The following is a 16,576-nucleotide window of genomic DNA, read 5'->3' as shown; positions in this document are numbered from 1 at the left end:
AGAAAAAGGGTAGACAAAACCAAGAAACATTTAGAAAATTATGCATAGGTATACCATTTTTATTTTAATACATTTCATTAGTCTGCACCCCCGCTAGGAGAAATAAAAACGCCATAGTCTTTGCATGATCCCATTTCACTGTCACTACAGCAGTCTCTTATATCGGATTATTGGTAAATCTAGTCCAAAAAAAAAAAAAAAGAGAGAGAGAGAGAGATAATAAAATGCTAGGCAAAAGAATAAAAAGGAAAGCTCAATAACTTGATGGTGTAAAAAAAAAACCCAAAATAAAACAAAAAAAAAAAAACTTAAGGCGCCCCAGATGGATTTTTTTTGATATATATAGACTTTTAAATCACCGCCAAGCCAAACAATAAAAAAAATTAAAAAAAAACCCACTCTAGATTCTGCCCGGGGCATTTCATACATTCCTGCTCTTGGCGGTTACCATTGTTGTCGCCATTGTTGTTGTTGTTGTTCTTTGCGTGCGTGTGCCCCCAAACGCCATCTGAATCTGTCCCGGCCTCAGGCACGTTTCTCGAGAAAAAATAAATCTGACAAGAGGGGAATAAAATAAAAGCACCATTGACAGTTTTTAGGAAGTCTGCTGTCTGCTTAAGAGTTCGTTATTCGTCCTTCTTCCTTTCGCCTCGTCGTCTCTCAATTTCACAGATAGGGAACGTCGTGTTATTTTATTTTTTTTTTGCAGACTGCTACAATACTTGCTGCGATGTCATATTTAAACAACTATACATTTGTCCCTCGTGTTCTGGTGAAGTGTGTGTGCATGTCTCTGTGGGTGTGTGGGTGTGTGGTTGTGTGTTTCTCTCTCTCTCCCCCCTCCCTTCTCTCTCTCTCCCCTGCTCTCTCATTAAACCAGTTTCCCCCCCTCCCCCCTGATAGGAAGATGAGTGAAGTTTTATCCAGAAAAGCACCATACAGCGTTAGGTTCAGGAATGTAACAAATCCTGTACATTCGAGTCCCAGAAAGAAATCTTTTTCTAGCTTATTTTCACCTGACATCTGTAAAAGAAAAAGAAAAAAAAAGACATCCGTAATTAAAGAATCGTCGAATCGAATCATTATTTGCTGGAGATCATAAATCAGGCTAAAGACTACCAGCCTGGGATATAGAGATACCTTCCATCCAAGTGGGTCTCAAATCTCTAGGGGGAAAAAAAAAGAGATGAAATTTCTATCCATCAATTCTGGGCCTGCCTCCTGCTTTTCCGTGCTCCAAATATAAGATGCTCGTCAAGCGGGCAGCGTCATTCACCTGACTCGAGAATTAAAATCGGAAGACTATTGTAAGGTTGGAGGTCCACCTGATGTGGGAGGGATTTGAAATTTTGAGGGCATCTCGTGATCTTCCCGTCATGAAGACCAAGTCACAAAAATGTTCCCAAATCAGAAGGTTACCTAGCACTCCACGGAGTCTCCTATGAGACGTTCAACAACGCCCATTTAATTGTGCCCGTCTTTTAGGGAGACGGGCTCTCATTGGGTCACACTCACTAGCCATCTTTATTTTTCGAATTAGGGATGCCCGTTTTTTTTTGTTTGTTTTTTTTTTTGTAAAAACGACTATCTCTTCCCAAGATGGTGGCTTGATTCTGTGGCAGGTCAGTGTCTTGCCTAGCTTTCTTCTCATTAAAGGAATGACTTCAAAACATGCAGCCAGCCACAAGTCAGCAAATTAGCCATTGCAAAAAATTTCCAACCCAAGAAAAATTGACATCCCTTCGTAGGGTCCTCGAGAACAACCTGATCCCTGGGAATCAACAATAATTACATATCAGCACTGATTAGCCTCCATTATCAATCATTTTTTTTAAAGCACCAAGGATAGCAGCCTCTGAATGGACCATCTGCAGGGGTAGCTTTAAAGAGAAGAGAATTAGCTTAGCTTAGCCAATCATATTTGATTGCGTGGATCGCTCCCGGCAACAGCCAACGCCCCAAATCTTAAAAAATGATCAGACATGGGAGGGACGATAGTCAAGTTTTATTTTTCTATTGGTCGTGATCTTAAAGGCAGTTTTCATATATGGGTCATACCTGGTCATGGGCTCCATTTTAAGGAGGCTTTTAACATTTTCCGTCGTTTTCTACCTTTTTTCCTATGTCTACCTGTTGACATAATGGCGGTATTGGTATATGTAACAAATAAGCCACAAAGGGCATGCATTTATGGAAGCAAAGGAATAAAAGAAACTGTTCCCAGAGAAAAACAATTGCAACTAATTGAAGGTTTTTGACAGAATAACCTGTTGATCAGAACCAGAGTTAAAAAGAACGAATGAGGTTCTTAAGAAATTCAAATTAACGTATCCAATGAGGGAGAGGCTACCACCTATATAAATGGTTCGCTGTTGGTCTGTTCTTGCTATTAGAAGGATTTTCTTAACATCCAGATAGAATTTTGAGGACTCTTAGAGCCAGCAATGCATGTTCTCCTTTGAGGACCATGGTCTTCTTCTATGGGGCACCACTGAGAGGACAGCAAACCCAAACTCTACCTTCTCATGCCCAATTCCTTCATCTGTCCTTGAAAAGTTTAATTTCCCACCCACTATCCATCTTTTTGGTGTCCATTCTACTTTGGCTAAATCCTTCTCAAAAGAATTGGGCGCAAGACCTTTGGGAAAGACATAACCCCCACTCTAAGATTTATAACGTGTAAATTTAAGCAATGTGAAGTATTTTCCACTGCTGTGCTTCTCATTTCCAGATGTTTAATGCTCGAGAGCCCCTGGAGGACGTCCGAAAACCCTTGTCATCCTCAACACCAACAACTTCACTCTCTCTTCGTCCATGCCAGCTTACCTGTTTCTTCTTCTCGAAAATCTGGATTGGAATTTGACATTATACAAGTGCATTCCATGTGTTCTTCTAACTTCACCAGAACTTCCTTTAATTTGGGTTTTCTTCTAACATATTCCACTTTGGCCACCTAAGGGGGTTGACGAAGAAAATAATATTCAGGAACTTGTTAGCCAAACGGTAGCCAAGAACACGATCTGGAGCACTTACCTGGAGAAGAATTTTGTGGATTGTTCACGCTTTGCAGGGCGTATCCCTAAACTCGCCCGAGAAGCAAACAAAAATCTCCTTCTAATTAAACCTCATCATTTGGTGCAGAACTGTTGAACTCCAATACTCATTTTCCTTTCCAAATCAGTGATAAAATAATCACTGCGATGGGCAAACTGCCTCCAAAAACAACTTCTTTGAAAGTGAGATTTAAGATTCAAAGCAAGGGGGGGGGGGAAGAGAAGCAGAGCTTCACACGGCCGTTGTGTCACCACCAATAACCGTTTTCAAGGTTTAAGTGGAATTTTTCTAACTTGGACTTGGGATCTTGTAAAGTCTCTGTTTTACACCCCAAAGTCTCCCTCACCCTCCTGTTACAAAGAGCTTGTTGGCATAATTTTCTGGAAAAGGAAGGGATCCTTCATCAGCCGGATATTGTCCAAGATAACTTGGCGGGCATTTATGATGTGCGTGGCGTTCAGCCAACCGTTGCTCAGGTCTGACTTTGTAGTTTAGCACAACTTCCCGGCTTCAAGTGAAATTGTTTTTAAAGAGTTCTTTGCAGCTGGAGTACAGGATTTTGGCAAGGCAAGATAATATACTTGAATATGCTTTTTTTTTAAAAAAAAAGACTTAAAAAAATGGCAAAGGGACCAACATTTACTGCCCTGAAACACGGACTGGTGTGACAGATGGTTTAACCAGCATTGGGCGGATGGTATTTTGCAAATTAAAGAATTCATACACACGTTAATTGTCACACGAGAAACGGATTTGTAATTGCTTTTTTTTTAAAATGAAAACTGTAGGATCCGTTGTCTTTTTACGCCAATAAGAAGTTTCATTCTTAGATCCGGCTTCATAGGCACCCATCCTGCCTTGAATCTATCCAAAGTCACATTTAATGTTACAAAATCCACCCTAATCCACTTTCGGCCAACTGCTCTAGATGCAAGGTTAATAGGCATAAATCAAAACTGAACAGCCTATTTCTTGGCTGACCCAGCTGGGTTGTGGATGTATTTACACATATGCACACACTCTTTGTCAGCCTCACAAGGTAGTCTTCCAGGCAAGAAGCACACCCATAAGTATCATTTTACTCTAAGGTTAGGGAAGAGATTCTTGCAAGTCTGAAGATATATCTCCCCCATGCACACACACCTTTACAGTCCAAAAAACTAGGAAGAGTTTCCCACTTCCTAATACCTTCCAGGGGCTAAGCTGTCTCTTATCTGACCATTCATTGTCTTATCCAGGGGTCTTCAAACTTGGCCCTCTTATGACTTGTGGACTTCAACTTCCAGAATTCCTCAGCCAGTGTGCCTGACTGGCTGAGGGATTCTGGAAGTTGAAGTCCACAAGTCATAAAAGAGCCAAGTTTGAAGACCCCTGGTTTTTATCTATGTCTCTTTCTCCTGTCTCCCAAGGTGATTCTCACATACCATTACTGGTTAGTCTACCAGATTGGTGTATTGCAAGGTTCTGTTCATTCAACCTGGTAATAAAGACAGAGCTAATGGGTGTGCTTCTTGTCTGGACAACTTTGAAGGGCTAACATCAATCTTGCACATCTGAAAGAAAGCAAATATGAAATCTCCCCCCCCCTTCACAGTCCAATAAACTCAGGATGTTCCTTCTCAGATGTTTGCCATGCCCCCATTCCTTCTGTGGGCTCAGCTGCCTCTTATCTAATTATTGTCTATTTGCGGCTATTCCTTCTCTCAAGGTCATACCTACATGCCATGATGTTCCTGTCCATGTTCGTAAATCATTATTGAATTGTACAATCCTGATGGCCAGGTTGACTCCCACTCTGCTGGGGCAATATTTTTCCTAAACAACTCATAATTGGCCTTGCAGACAGGAGCTGGAGATGATTAACAAACCATCACCTCAAAAGATAGATGGGAGAAGTAATTAAAAATCATCCATCCACTCTAGCCATCTGAAAGAGAAACAGCTTCTCCCTAGAACCTAAACTGGAAGTTCATCCAGATGTTTTGCAATTGTTGAGAAACCAACTGCTCTAAGGGCATCGGTGCTTGCCCTTTTGATCACCAGAGAGACAAAGAGACATGGTTAGGATGCAGGATTGCAGGCTAATTCTGCCAACTGCCAGGAGTTCGATCCTGAAGGACTCAAGGTTGACTCAGCCTGCCATCCTTCTGAGGTCAGTAAAATGAGGACCCAGATTGTTGGGGGCAATCTGCTGACTCTGTAAACTGCCTAGAGAGGGCTGTAAAAAGCACTATGAAGTGGTATATAAGTCTAAGGGCTATTGCTATTTGAATCCCTTTCCAAAACTGGTAATTTTGGGTAGACTGATTTGGTTAGAATGACTGACCTGTCCGTCAAGCTTTGACACCCATAGACTTGCTTTCTCTGTCATAGTCAGACAAAATGAAAATAGAGAAGAAGGAAGGGAATCTAGTGCCACTTTGAGTCATCGAACATCAAAGGATGACTAAGCATTTACAACAAAACACAGATCAAGACCTTGGTCAACAAAGATCTAGACAGAATCCCAGAGATGATAAAACACTTTCACACCAGACAGTCTGATGTGAAATGTTAACACTTTCAGGTTATCATCACATGTTCAGTGATGCAGTGAATCAACACCGAAGGTTGCAACACCAGAAATAAATTGCAATCCAATGAGGTTAGGATGCCTGCCTGCATTTCCCCCCCCCCACAAAGTTGACCAACTCTACACATGCAAAGCCACTGACTATACAATATTCTAAATATGTTGTTATAGAAAAACATGCTTGAACAACTGTCCAAAAAGCAAACTGCAAAGAGTATTTAGTTTTGCATATTTAGTCTGCAAACACCTCTTTCATGTCAAGTTAAATCCCCCCAGGAATTCTCTAGAAAGTTTGGACTTGGCGTGGTCTACGATGCTCACAGTCGGAACCATGAGATCCTGGTTGCATCTATAGTGAAGTCTGTTCCATGCGTTGGTTGTGAAATTAAGGCATTTTCACCAGGTCTTCTGACTGCTAGTTGGTGCTTGTGGATGGGTCTTTTGCTTCTGTCCTGCATAGTGTCTGCTACAGTCCTTACCCTTATCTTGTAGATGACTCCTGGTTTTTGAAGATGGTTTGTTGCTGAGCTTGGTTGTCTACTTGCAGATATTTCATTACCCAAACTAGGTAATATCATCAGTGCTAGAAGGGAGTGGAAGAGGAGGAGGAGGAGGAGGAGGAGGAGGAGAACTGTGGGTACTCTGTGCTCTCTGAGTTTGGTGGTTTTTCTTGCAGGAGATTCATTAGCCAAACTTGGTAACATGCTAGAAGGGAGGGGGGTTTACTCTCTTTTTACGTACAAGTGGCTTGTCTTGACATGGAGCATATAAACGGAAGCAAACCCCTCTCCTTTCTAACACTGATGATGGTACCCAGTTTGGTAATGAAATGTCTGCAAGAAAACAAGCAAGCTCAGAGATCACTGAGGATCCTACAGTCATTGTCCTCCTCCTCCTCCTCCTCCTCCTCCTCCTCCATCCCTCTCTCCCTCCCCCTGCAAACTCCACTCCCTTCTAGCACTGATGATGTTACCCAGTTGGGTCATGAAACATCTATAAAAAAAGCACCCAAGCTCAGATAGCACCAGAGACCCCTGATTTCAACCCTGAGCTATGAATATTCTCCTTTATGGCTCCTAGTCTTTCTTCTGGGGCTGCCAAGTCTTTTGGTTTCCTTAGTCTTTTCCTTGACTGGGCCACCATTTCTGAGAGGGCCTTCAGATGCTGACACGTTGCCTTCTTCTTCCGAAGAAACTAGATCCCTCCCTACTTACTAAGGAAGGACCTTTTTGGAACTGGCCTGCCCTTCTTTCACAAAGGTATTTTCTTGCTGGAAGACCAGAGCGGATTAACCACAGCACGATGGGAATGACAGTCCATTGAAGTCAGCCATTCCAAAAGGTTGCCAGAGGTCAGAGGGCCACAGGTTTGACATTCTGTTGGGGTTTAAATAGACAACACAAAGCCAGAGAGGCACAAAAGCAACAGCTGAGCAGCCCAGCTTGTTTGCCTAATGCATCTGGAGAAAGGATGGTTGGATTACATTTTGGGGAGAAAGGAATTAACCGATGGGAGATGTTTGGAGAAGCAGAGGGATTTACAGCCTTCGTCTCTCCTCTCAAAAAAGCAGAAGCAAAGACAGCAGTTTGAATCATATGCTGGATGGGGAAACTGCAGAGGGATCCCGTTACTCAAGGACAATTGGATAAGTAGAAGAGGCGTCGTCAATTTAGCCACTGAGATCTTCATTGCCAAGATCTGTTTAATACAGCTCCATCAGATGGAGGAGGAGGAGGAGAAGGAGAAGAAAGAAGAGAAGAAAAAAGGGATAGAAAACAGGAGGAGGAGGAGGAGGAGAAAGAAGAAAGAGAAGAAATGGGGAACAGGAGGAAAGGAGAGAAGAAGAGAAGAGGAGGAGAAGTAGAAGAAAGAAGAGAAGAAAAGTAAGAGGAATAGAAAGGAGAGCAGGATCAGGAGGTGGTGGTGGTGATTCCCATCGTTCTCCACTACCGGTCTTCCAATATTTGAAGGACTTTCACAAAAAACGGGTGGGGGTCTTCCCCACAGCACCTGAGAACAGGACAAGAAGCTCATCGAAGAAGATCCAATCTGGAAATAAGGAGGAATTTCTTAACAGTGAGAACTATTAATCAATGGAACAGCTGGCCTCCTGGAGTTGTGGGTTCTCCAATGCTGGAGGTTTTCAAGAAAAGATTGGACAACCGGTTGTCCGGAATGGCATAAGGGCTCCTGCCTCGGATAGGGAGCTGGACAAGGAGACCTCCAAGGTCCCTTTCATCCCTAGGATTCTATGATTCCATCAAACTAGGTTGCCACCATCCTCCATCACAGCTATCCCTCAGATTTGGGGTGCAGTGGCTCAGTGGGTTAGGACGCTGAGCTTGTCGATCAGAAGGTCGGCAGTTTGGCGGGTCGAATCCCGAGTGCCGCGTAGCAGAGTGAGCGCCTGTTACTCGTCCCAGCTTCTGCCAACCTAGCAGTTCGAAAGCACGTAAAAATGCAAGTAGAAAAATAGGGACCACTACGGTGGGAAGGTAACAGCGTTCCGTGCGCATTTGGCGTCTAGTCACGCCGGCCACATGACCACGGAGACATCCTCGGACAAGCGCTGGCTCTTCGGCTTTGAAACGGAGATGAGCACCGGCCCCTAGAGTCGGAAACGACTAGCACGCATGTGCGGGGGAATACCTTTACCTTTACCTTATCAGCTTTATATTCCCTATCGTTGAATTAATGCGGTTTGACATCATTGGTGGGACAACATTGAACACAGCAGAGTTACAAGTGCTTTTATTTCCAGGAAGGTTACCGTGCGTGCCCTCTGGCCTCCCTAGAAAGGGGAAGAGCATGGAAGAAGAATTCGGATGAATCATTAAGTTCTAGTATTTATTCGGAAGTTCCAGAGGAGGGCAGGGGAGAGGCTCAAAGCCCAAGTAGCAAAACCGAAGAAAAACAGATCCTAAAAATAACACCAAAAAGCCACAACCGCTAATTGCCCACTTAAAATCTTAGGAGAATAAAAGCATTTCCATTTGACTGGTCCAACCCATCCCCGACAAAAGGCTGCATTGATTTTAGACAAGCAATGGATCGGCATATCGGTCCAGGTTTGGGAGAATTGTGTTAATCGTTGTTGTTTTTTTAAAACTCTACATTGGTTTTTCACACTTATTAACCAGTTCCCAATCTTGCCCAAATCTGTATTTCTCAGACTTCTCCTTCTCTTCATTCTCCTGGCCCCAGAGAGAAAAAGAAGAAACATTCTTCTATTCCTCTTCTTCCTATTCCTCCCTCTTTGTCCCACTCTTCCTCAACTCCTCCTCCTCCTCCTCCTCCTCCTCCTCTTCTTCTTGTTCTTGTTCTTCTTCTTCTTCTCCTCCTCCTCCTCCTTCTCCTTCTCCTCCTCCTCCTCCTCCTCCTCCTCCTCCTCTTCTTCTTCTTCTTCTTCTTCTTCTTCTTCTTCTTCTTCTTCTCCTTCTCCTTCTTCTTCTTCTTCTTCTTCTTCTTCTTCTTCTTCTTCTTCTTCTTCTTCTTCTTCTTCTTTCTTCTTCTCCTTCTTCTTCTTCTTCTTCTTCTTCTTCTTCTTCTTCTTCTTCTTCTTCTTCTTCTTCTTCTTCTCCTTCTTCTCCTTTTCCTCCTCCTCTTCTTCTTCTTCTTCCTTCTTCCTTCCTGTTCTTTCTTCTTCCTCCTCTTCCTTTTCTTCTTCTTCTTCTTCTTCTTCTTCTTCTTCTTCTTCTTCTTCTTCTTCATCTTCTTCTTCCTTTCCTTCTTCCTCTTCCTTTTCTTCTTTTCTCTTCTTCTTCTTCTTCTTCTCTTCTTCTCTTCTTCTTCTCTTCTTCTTCCTTCCTTCCTCCCTCCCTTCCTCCTCCTCCTCCTCCTCCATCTGATGGAATAAACCTGAAGGCTCCCTAAGTCCCTGGAAGTACACTGAGGACTGACAATCCCCATCCTGTCAATAAAACGAAACTAAGAAACAGAGGGCTTTCCGCTTTCGGTTAAAAAATTAAATAAGTAGAAGAGTTGTAACATAAACTTGACACTGTGAAAAGAGAACAAGGGAAGCTTTTAACTCTCTTCTGGGAAGAAGCAAAAGCGAAATCTAGACCACTTTCTGCATGACCCCCCCCCCCAAAAGAGAATCTTCAGGGATTATGGGACACAGGGCCCATTCATCCCCCAAAGACTGGAATTCCAGAGGGCAATTAATTATATCAAAGATGAGGGGAAAAGGAGAGAAAGAGTCTAAGTCACTGAAGAAAGAAACATGGGATTTTCTATTGGAAGCTACTAGTGTGACAGAAAGGTCACCGCTCTGACAAAAAACACACCACTCCCGTTTAACTTCTCGTTTTTTTTAATTAACATTAAGAAAAGGGAGGATTTTTCTCAAGACCTTTGCCGCATGGTATTGTTATTTTTTTTCAGACCTGACTTAAGAGTAAACTGAGATCCAATTCTCATAGGCCGGGGCAGACGTTTGCTTCCAAAAATATAGCACTGAGAAGACATCCCAGGATTCTTTTCCTAGAAAATACCCTTTCCCCTCTTATGATGAACAGAAATCAGGGATCCACAGAAAACCAGACAAGCAAAGAAGGCGAGAAGATGCTTTTAGAGCAGGGGGGTCTTCAAACGGGGCCCTTTTATGACTTGCGGACTTCAACTCCCAGAATTCCTCAGCCAGTGTGCCTGGCGAGTTGAAGTCCATAAGTCATAAAAGGGCCCGGTTTGAAGACCCCTGCTTTATACCAAACTAGCTATAGGCGTATCTGGCCCAGCATGATCAGCCATGAATAGCAGACATTCTTGAGAGTTTCAGACTCATCTCCCAGCCCCATCTGAAGACCCCCAGGATGGACCGTGGAATCCTTTGCCTGCAAAACATCTACTCAGCTATTTTCCAAAGAGCTATTTGCAACCGTAAAGCAAAAGATCTCCAAAAATGTCCTGCCGTTGCTACAGTGTCAGAGAAATCTGCTGTTCAAAGGAGGGGAGAGAGAGAGAGAGAGAGAGAGAGAGAGAGAGGAGAGAAATCTAAATTCCATTGGATGTTCTCAAGGTCTCCAACCAGCTTGGTTAAAAATGGTCCTTCCCCTTTACAGCTCTCCTCTTTAAAGCTAGAAGTGTCTGGGAATGCTTAGACAGACCAGACACCGAAGCTGCCAATCAATTAATTGGTGGGGTGGCTTTTTTTCAGCCTCTGCTATCCAGAGGCAGAGGCCAAGGAGGAGTCAAGCAAGGAATCAGCCCGGAATCCTTAGGTTGCCACAAGCTATCTCTAAGCCCAGCTCCTCTTGAATCCCATTAACTCTTATCTAGTACCCATTTAGTGCTGATAAGTTTCTTGGGTATAGGCGTGAACAATATATCAGCTTAACTGGATGCTGAATGCAGGCAGGTAGTCCTCAACTTACAACACTTTGTTTAGTGGATCGTTCCAAGTTACAACGGCACGAAAAAAAACTGACTTGTGACCTTTTTTTTCACACTTACGCCCATCGCAGCTATCTCCACAGTCACGCAATCCAAATTCAGACGCTTGACAACTGACTCATATTTGCAACGGTCTCAGGCTGTGACCAGCCTTCTGACAAGCAAAGTCCACAGGGGCTCACTGAAGAACCGTGTGACTAGCTTAACAAGCGCAGGGATTCACTACGGCAAGAAAAGTCATAAAATGCAGCAAAATGCACTTCGCTGTCTCTCTCCTTAACGGCAGAATAATAATAATAATAATAATAATAATAATAATAATAATAATAATAATAATAATAATAATAATAATAATAATAATTTTATTTATATACCGCCCTTCAACTGTTGAGCTCAGTTGTGATCGTATGTCGAGGACTATCTGTATAGCCTATCAGGAAACTTTATGAAAAGCAGCGTTATAATCTCTCAGGAATCTTTTTGACGCTATGGACAGGTGGTTCTCGAGCTACACTCATTCGTTTCGCGGCCGTTCAAATTTACAGCAGTACGGAGAGAAGCGCCTCGCACTCACGACAGTTGTAGCATTTCCCCACGCTCACAGGATCAAAATCCCTTTCTCCAAGAAGGTTTAGCCTCACACAGAGTGATGCCATCTTCCATTTTCTAAATCCCATATCCGGCATATTTCCCCGCCGCCCCAATCCTGACCCCTGATCCAAAGTGTGATGTTTCCCCAACCCAAAGCCCAATTTAGCCCAGATAATATTTAATTCGTGGGACGCGGTGGCTCAGTGGGTTAGGATGCTGAGCTCGTCGATCAGAAGGTCGGCAGTTTGGCAGGTCGAATCCCGAGTGCCGCGTAGCAGAGTGAGCACCTGTTACTCGTCCCAGCTTCTGCCAACCTAGCAGTTTGAAAGCACGTAAAAAATGCAAGTAGAAAAATAGGGACCACTACGGTGGGAAGGTAACAGCGTTCCGTGCGCCTTTGGCGTCTAGTCCACATGACCACGGAGATGTCCTCGGACAAGCGCTGGCTCTTTGGCTTTGAAACGGAGATGAGCACCGACCCCTAGTGTCGGAAACGACTAGCACGCATGTGCGGGGGAACCTTTACCTTTACCTTATCAGCTTTATATTCCCTATCCTTGAATTAATGCGGTTTGACATCATTTTTAATATTTAATTCAGGAAAGCTGGCTGAGCAGGGATTTTATTTTATTTTATTTTTTAAAAATGCAAGATGTCCCCCAAGTCATGTTATCATTACACAAGCAAAGCTGTGGGAGTCTGTAAGAAGAACTTAACCAGGCAGTCTTCTCGTGCTGTTTAACCTTCCTACGCATCCAGGGTTATAACTAACTCCAGGAGGTGCCAAACACCACCTTAAACACACAACACACACATGGATGCGTGCACAATTAATCTGCACGCAACCTAATTCGTCACTTATTCCCAGAAACAAGGAGGTTGAGCCTCCTTCAGGCTGCTGTCCAAATACTTTTATTTGAATTGCCCCCCCCCCCAGAAAAAAATGACAGTGGCAAAAGAGACTGCCAGAAAAGGAAAGCAAAGATTCTTGAAAAGAATTTGCAATGCGGTTGACCTCAAGGAAGTAAGCGCCGGCCACTCGAATACACAATAGCTACCTTATCTCGCTCCCAGGTTATGTGTTTAAGGTGGTTCCTGTTTGGCCTTCTGCTTGTGATCACCCATTGGAAAGGGCTAGCACAGAAAAGGAGGAAGCGCATGGGTTATGAAGCCATGGCACCCAGAAACCAGGGCTGGGAGGGGAACCCCCCCGAAAGATTGCACCCCAGCAGAAGTTGCCTGCAAATTGCCATTTTTTAAAACACGTCAGATGGAGCGATTGCATTGGTGGATTGAAAATGTGCAGTTTTGCCGGGGTTCGATGGAACGATAGGTCACTCAGCTACAGTCAGACAGGAGAGCAACCAGATCTACTTACGAAAGGTCTAAGTCAGCAACTTCATTGTGTTCAACCTATATTACAAGAATCTTCCCTGACTGCTTGCTTTTCCCCAGAAACAACCAGAACAAGTTTTTTTTTGTTGTTGTGGATGGCTCTCCAATCTTGTTTCAATATCATTTCTGAACATTTCGTTACCAAACTAGGTAACTTCATTAGCAAGATTTACTTCTCCTATTCTTCTTAGCTTATCAATGTCTTGTGTGCCAGTGGGGTCAGTTGGCCGTGCGATTGGTTGTTTGTTTGGAGCTACATTTGAATTCTGAGCAGCTGATTGGTTCTCTTGTTGATTGGCCATTCGAATGTTCAAACCAGATAAGGTTTCCTGGAACTTGGAGGGGACAAGCAGGCTTATGCTTCTTGCAGCTGTGCAAGGATTCAAAGCTAGTTCCCTGCTTGACCCCCTCCTTCCTACCTAGCTGGGAGTTTTCTAACAGCTGCCCAGGTTGAAAATGTGAAGGGTTTGCTATCCTGCATGGGGTTCAAGCTACGTTTTGGAGGAGAACAAGCTCAGACGTGGGATACTCAGCCCCCACCAAGACAACCTTCCACTTCCCCTCACCTTGACATTTCTGTGGTGTATCCGCGAGGGTTGGCACTTCACACTGCTGGTGTTGCAGCATCCGGTGCATCGCTTCACTTCCACACAGGGAGGCCATATCAGAAAATTTGCCGAAGTTGGATCGATTTGGCTCCGAGGAATCTCATAAATGACCGTCCGCGTCTTGCAGACCGCAGGAATGGCTTCCTCTGTAGAAAAAAATGGAAATGAGAAACAGGATGGAAGGGTGCAGCTGGGGACTCAAGAATAGAACACTTGCTTTGCATACAGAACAATCTGGATCCGATCCTGCCATCTCTGGGTTCATTTGCCCCCAAACTGTCCAGAGTGCTTGAAGAAAGACAGTGAAAATTCAGAGGAATCCGATAACTATTTGGTACTGAGTGCCCATGTTCCTATTTTATCGATTTGTGCCAGGTACAAAGAATCGGGACCCTATATTAAGTTGCAGCTCACAATATTTATTGCTTCTGCCTATACACAAGAATCTGATCAACTACACTGAATTGGCACCAGATAAAGGTCAACTGAATTCAGGAGGTGATCGGAATTGGATCGTTTGTGGCAACATAAGGACTGTCGGCTAATGATTCATTTAACTCCACCACCACCCCCAGCTCTGCCTGTTCTTCTCTTACACTTCATTCAGGAAATTTCTGTCCTCTTCCATCCCTCCATAGTTTTAGCCTGCTTCACAAAGAACGGTAAGAACAATATCCCAACTTGTATGAGTAGTAGTGAAAGGTCTGGAAATACATATATAGTAATTTCCCTTCTTATTACAGCCAACTACTTCTCTGTTACTTTCTGTTACTCCTTTTTTTTCCCCAACTCTAATGGCCATTTATTCCTTGAGATGGGATCCTCATCATACTTATTCCTATATATTTTGGCAGTGAATGTATTTGACATAAATAGGTGGCTGAACCAGTTCCTAAAATCGTGGAAGATGTTGGGTTTCCACTTGAAGATCAAAGATGCCGTCTCTCTCAGTCGAATTCATCCCATAGGATTGTTTTGAAGGTAAACCTAGAGGACAATCTAATGGGTGTCCTAGGGCTCTACAGAAGAAGGAAGGCATATAAAGGCTACTCTTAATCATCTAACAGAATAACAGAGTTGGAAGGGGCCTTAGAGGTCTTCTAGTCCAACTCCCTGCTCAGGAAGGAAACCTTGTACCATTTCAGACAAATGGCTGTCCAGTCTCTTCTTAAAAACTTCCAGTGTTGGAGCATTCACGGCTTCTGGAGGCAGGTTGTTCCGCTGGTTAATTGTTCTCACTGTCAGGAAATTTCTCCTTAGTTCCAGGTTGCTTCTCTCCTTGATGAGTTTCCATCCGTTGCTTCTTGTCCTGCTTTCAGGTGCTTTGGAGAATAGCTTGACCCCCTCTTCTTTGGGGCAGCCCCTGAGATATTGGAAGACTGCTATATCCCTGTTACCCCTCGCCCTTCTTTTCATTAAATTAGATCAATTCTCTTTCTCTTCGTAAGGTCGTAATATTGGATGAGACTCCCTTAACAATTGTCTCGTTTAGCCATGGGCATCCTGGTCCAATTGTGGTCAAACGTTGAGGATTGCTCATCGTTATCAGCACCATCTCAACCTTCTGCTTGAGAAGAAGGCAAGCACAGAAGCAAGGCAGAGGCCCAACAGGTAGACTCCCCAAAGGATGAAGAATTATGGAGCACACCCTGTTCTTAGAGGGAGCTGAGATCCCAACACATCTAACCCAGAGAAGCAGGAAAATCTGCCTTTTCCCACCGGAAGGGAAAGTTGAGGCAGGAGTTACACAAAGGGTCAGCAAACAATCCCCCTTGCAAGTTTTTAGAGAACCCCAGTTAGCTGCAAATCAGTGAACTAAAACAACTACCAAGCACCACATTCCCTCACTCAGATTTCACCAGGAGCGTGCAGGAACATGAAAACTGAATATCAGGCATTTTTTCAGCATATTATAACCCTGGAAGATGACCGAGCTATTGGGGGGGGAGGGGAAAAAAAACACAACGACATGCAATCTCTTTTCTATTTATTTGCAAAATATTTTCCTCTGTTTTCAGCTTTTATTTTTTTTAATTTCAATTCTACACCAGGCACAAAGTCTTTCCAAAGTTTATCATTTAAAAAATAAAATCTCAATTCTTACCAACGCTTCTTTTTCTGCGAATAGACCTAGGGTGGTTTTCTTGCAACAGCTTAGCTGAGTGGATAGGGGGAGAGATCAGATTTGTTTCTACGGCATCGTCATAGCCTAAGAAACAAAGAAAGAAAGAAAAAAAACACGCCACATTTCAGATTAAAGGATTGCTTTCTTTGGTGACTCCAAAAAAAAAGTGACATTTAACCAACATTCAATTCTTTAGCCAGCTTTTTTTCCTCCCAGGGAATCAACATTTTGACATCCTGGTTCTTTTCTTCCAGGACCATGAATGGTGACTCAAACCCAGCGTCAGGAATTCTTTTTTTATTATTAATTATTCTGGAAATGGTTGCTTTTCGGATTCGGCCATTCAAAAATCTCATCATCATCATCATCATCATCATCATCATCATATTATTATTATTATTATTATTATTATTATTATTATTATTATTATTATTATTATTATTATTATTATTATTATTATTATTATTATTATTATTATTATTATTATTTACGGTGGCCAGAAGATTTGTTGAGACAGCAGCCACTTTTTTCAGGCAAAGCTAAGATAGTTCTCTGTAGACCCTTAGGGATGGCTCTGCTGCATTTAGATACATTCTTGGTGAGCTTCCAAAATGAGGAGATCTTTTTGAGACTCTTCTGAAGAGGATTTTTTCCCCTTCCATCAGTCTGTCCAAAAGGAGAAGGAGGAGAAGTCACTGAGAGGTGGAGAGAACTGTAGCCAGAAGAATGAACATCTCCACCAACTTTTAGCATGGGTTCCACCAAGCTCAGCCCTGTCCACCACTGTGTCCCACCCACCATCTCATCTCCCTACTGGGAAGAAAAATTATCAATCCC

The 16,576-nt window shown here is 43.2% G+C and overlaps 1 protein-coding gene across 2 annotated transcripts in view; it reads right to left on the bottom strand.

Moving 5' to 3' along the window:
* Positions 1-687: 687 nt before the first annotated feature.
* The window catches only part of PDGFA (platelet derived growth factor subunit A), a 42,275-nt gene continuing 26,386 nt past the window's right edge, over positions 688-16,576 (bottom strand). Inside the window, exons 3-7 of one of the 2 annotated variants that reach the window (XM_081338275.1) lie at positions 15,719-15,823; positions 13,573-13,760; positions 2,827-2,953; positions 2,059-2,130; positions 688-1,023 (exon numbers count right to left, since the gene is read on the bottom strand). In XM_081338275.1, coding sequence (XP_081194401.1) covers positions 2,063-2,130; positions 2,827-2,953; positions 13,573-13,760; positions 15,719-15,823 — 488 coding nt within the window. In that variant the 3' untranslated portion in view covers positions 688-1,023; positions 2,059-2,062. The remainder of the gene's footprint in view (positions 1,024-2,058; positions 2,131-2,826; positions 2,954-13,572; positions 13,761-15,718; positions 15,824-16,576) is intronic. The other variant, XM_081338276.1, reaches the window with a different exon arrangement.

Source organism: Vipera berus (genome assembly GCF_964194415.1).
Source record: "Vipera berus genome assembly, chromosome: 13".
In the NCBI taxonomy this organism is placed as follows: Eukaryota; Metazoa; Chordata; class Lepidosauria; order Squamata; family Viperidae; genus Vipera; species Vipera berus.
This window is presented reverse-complemented; position numbering and strand designations above follow the sequence as displayed.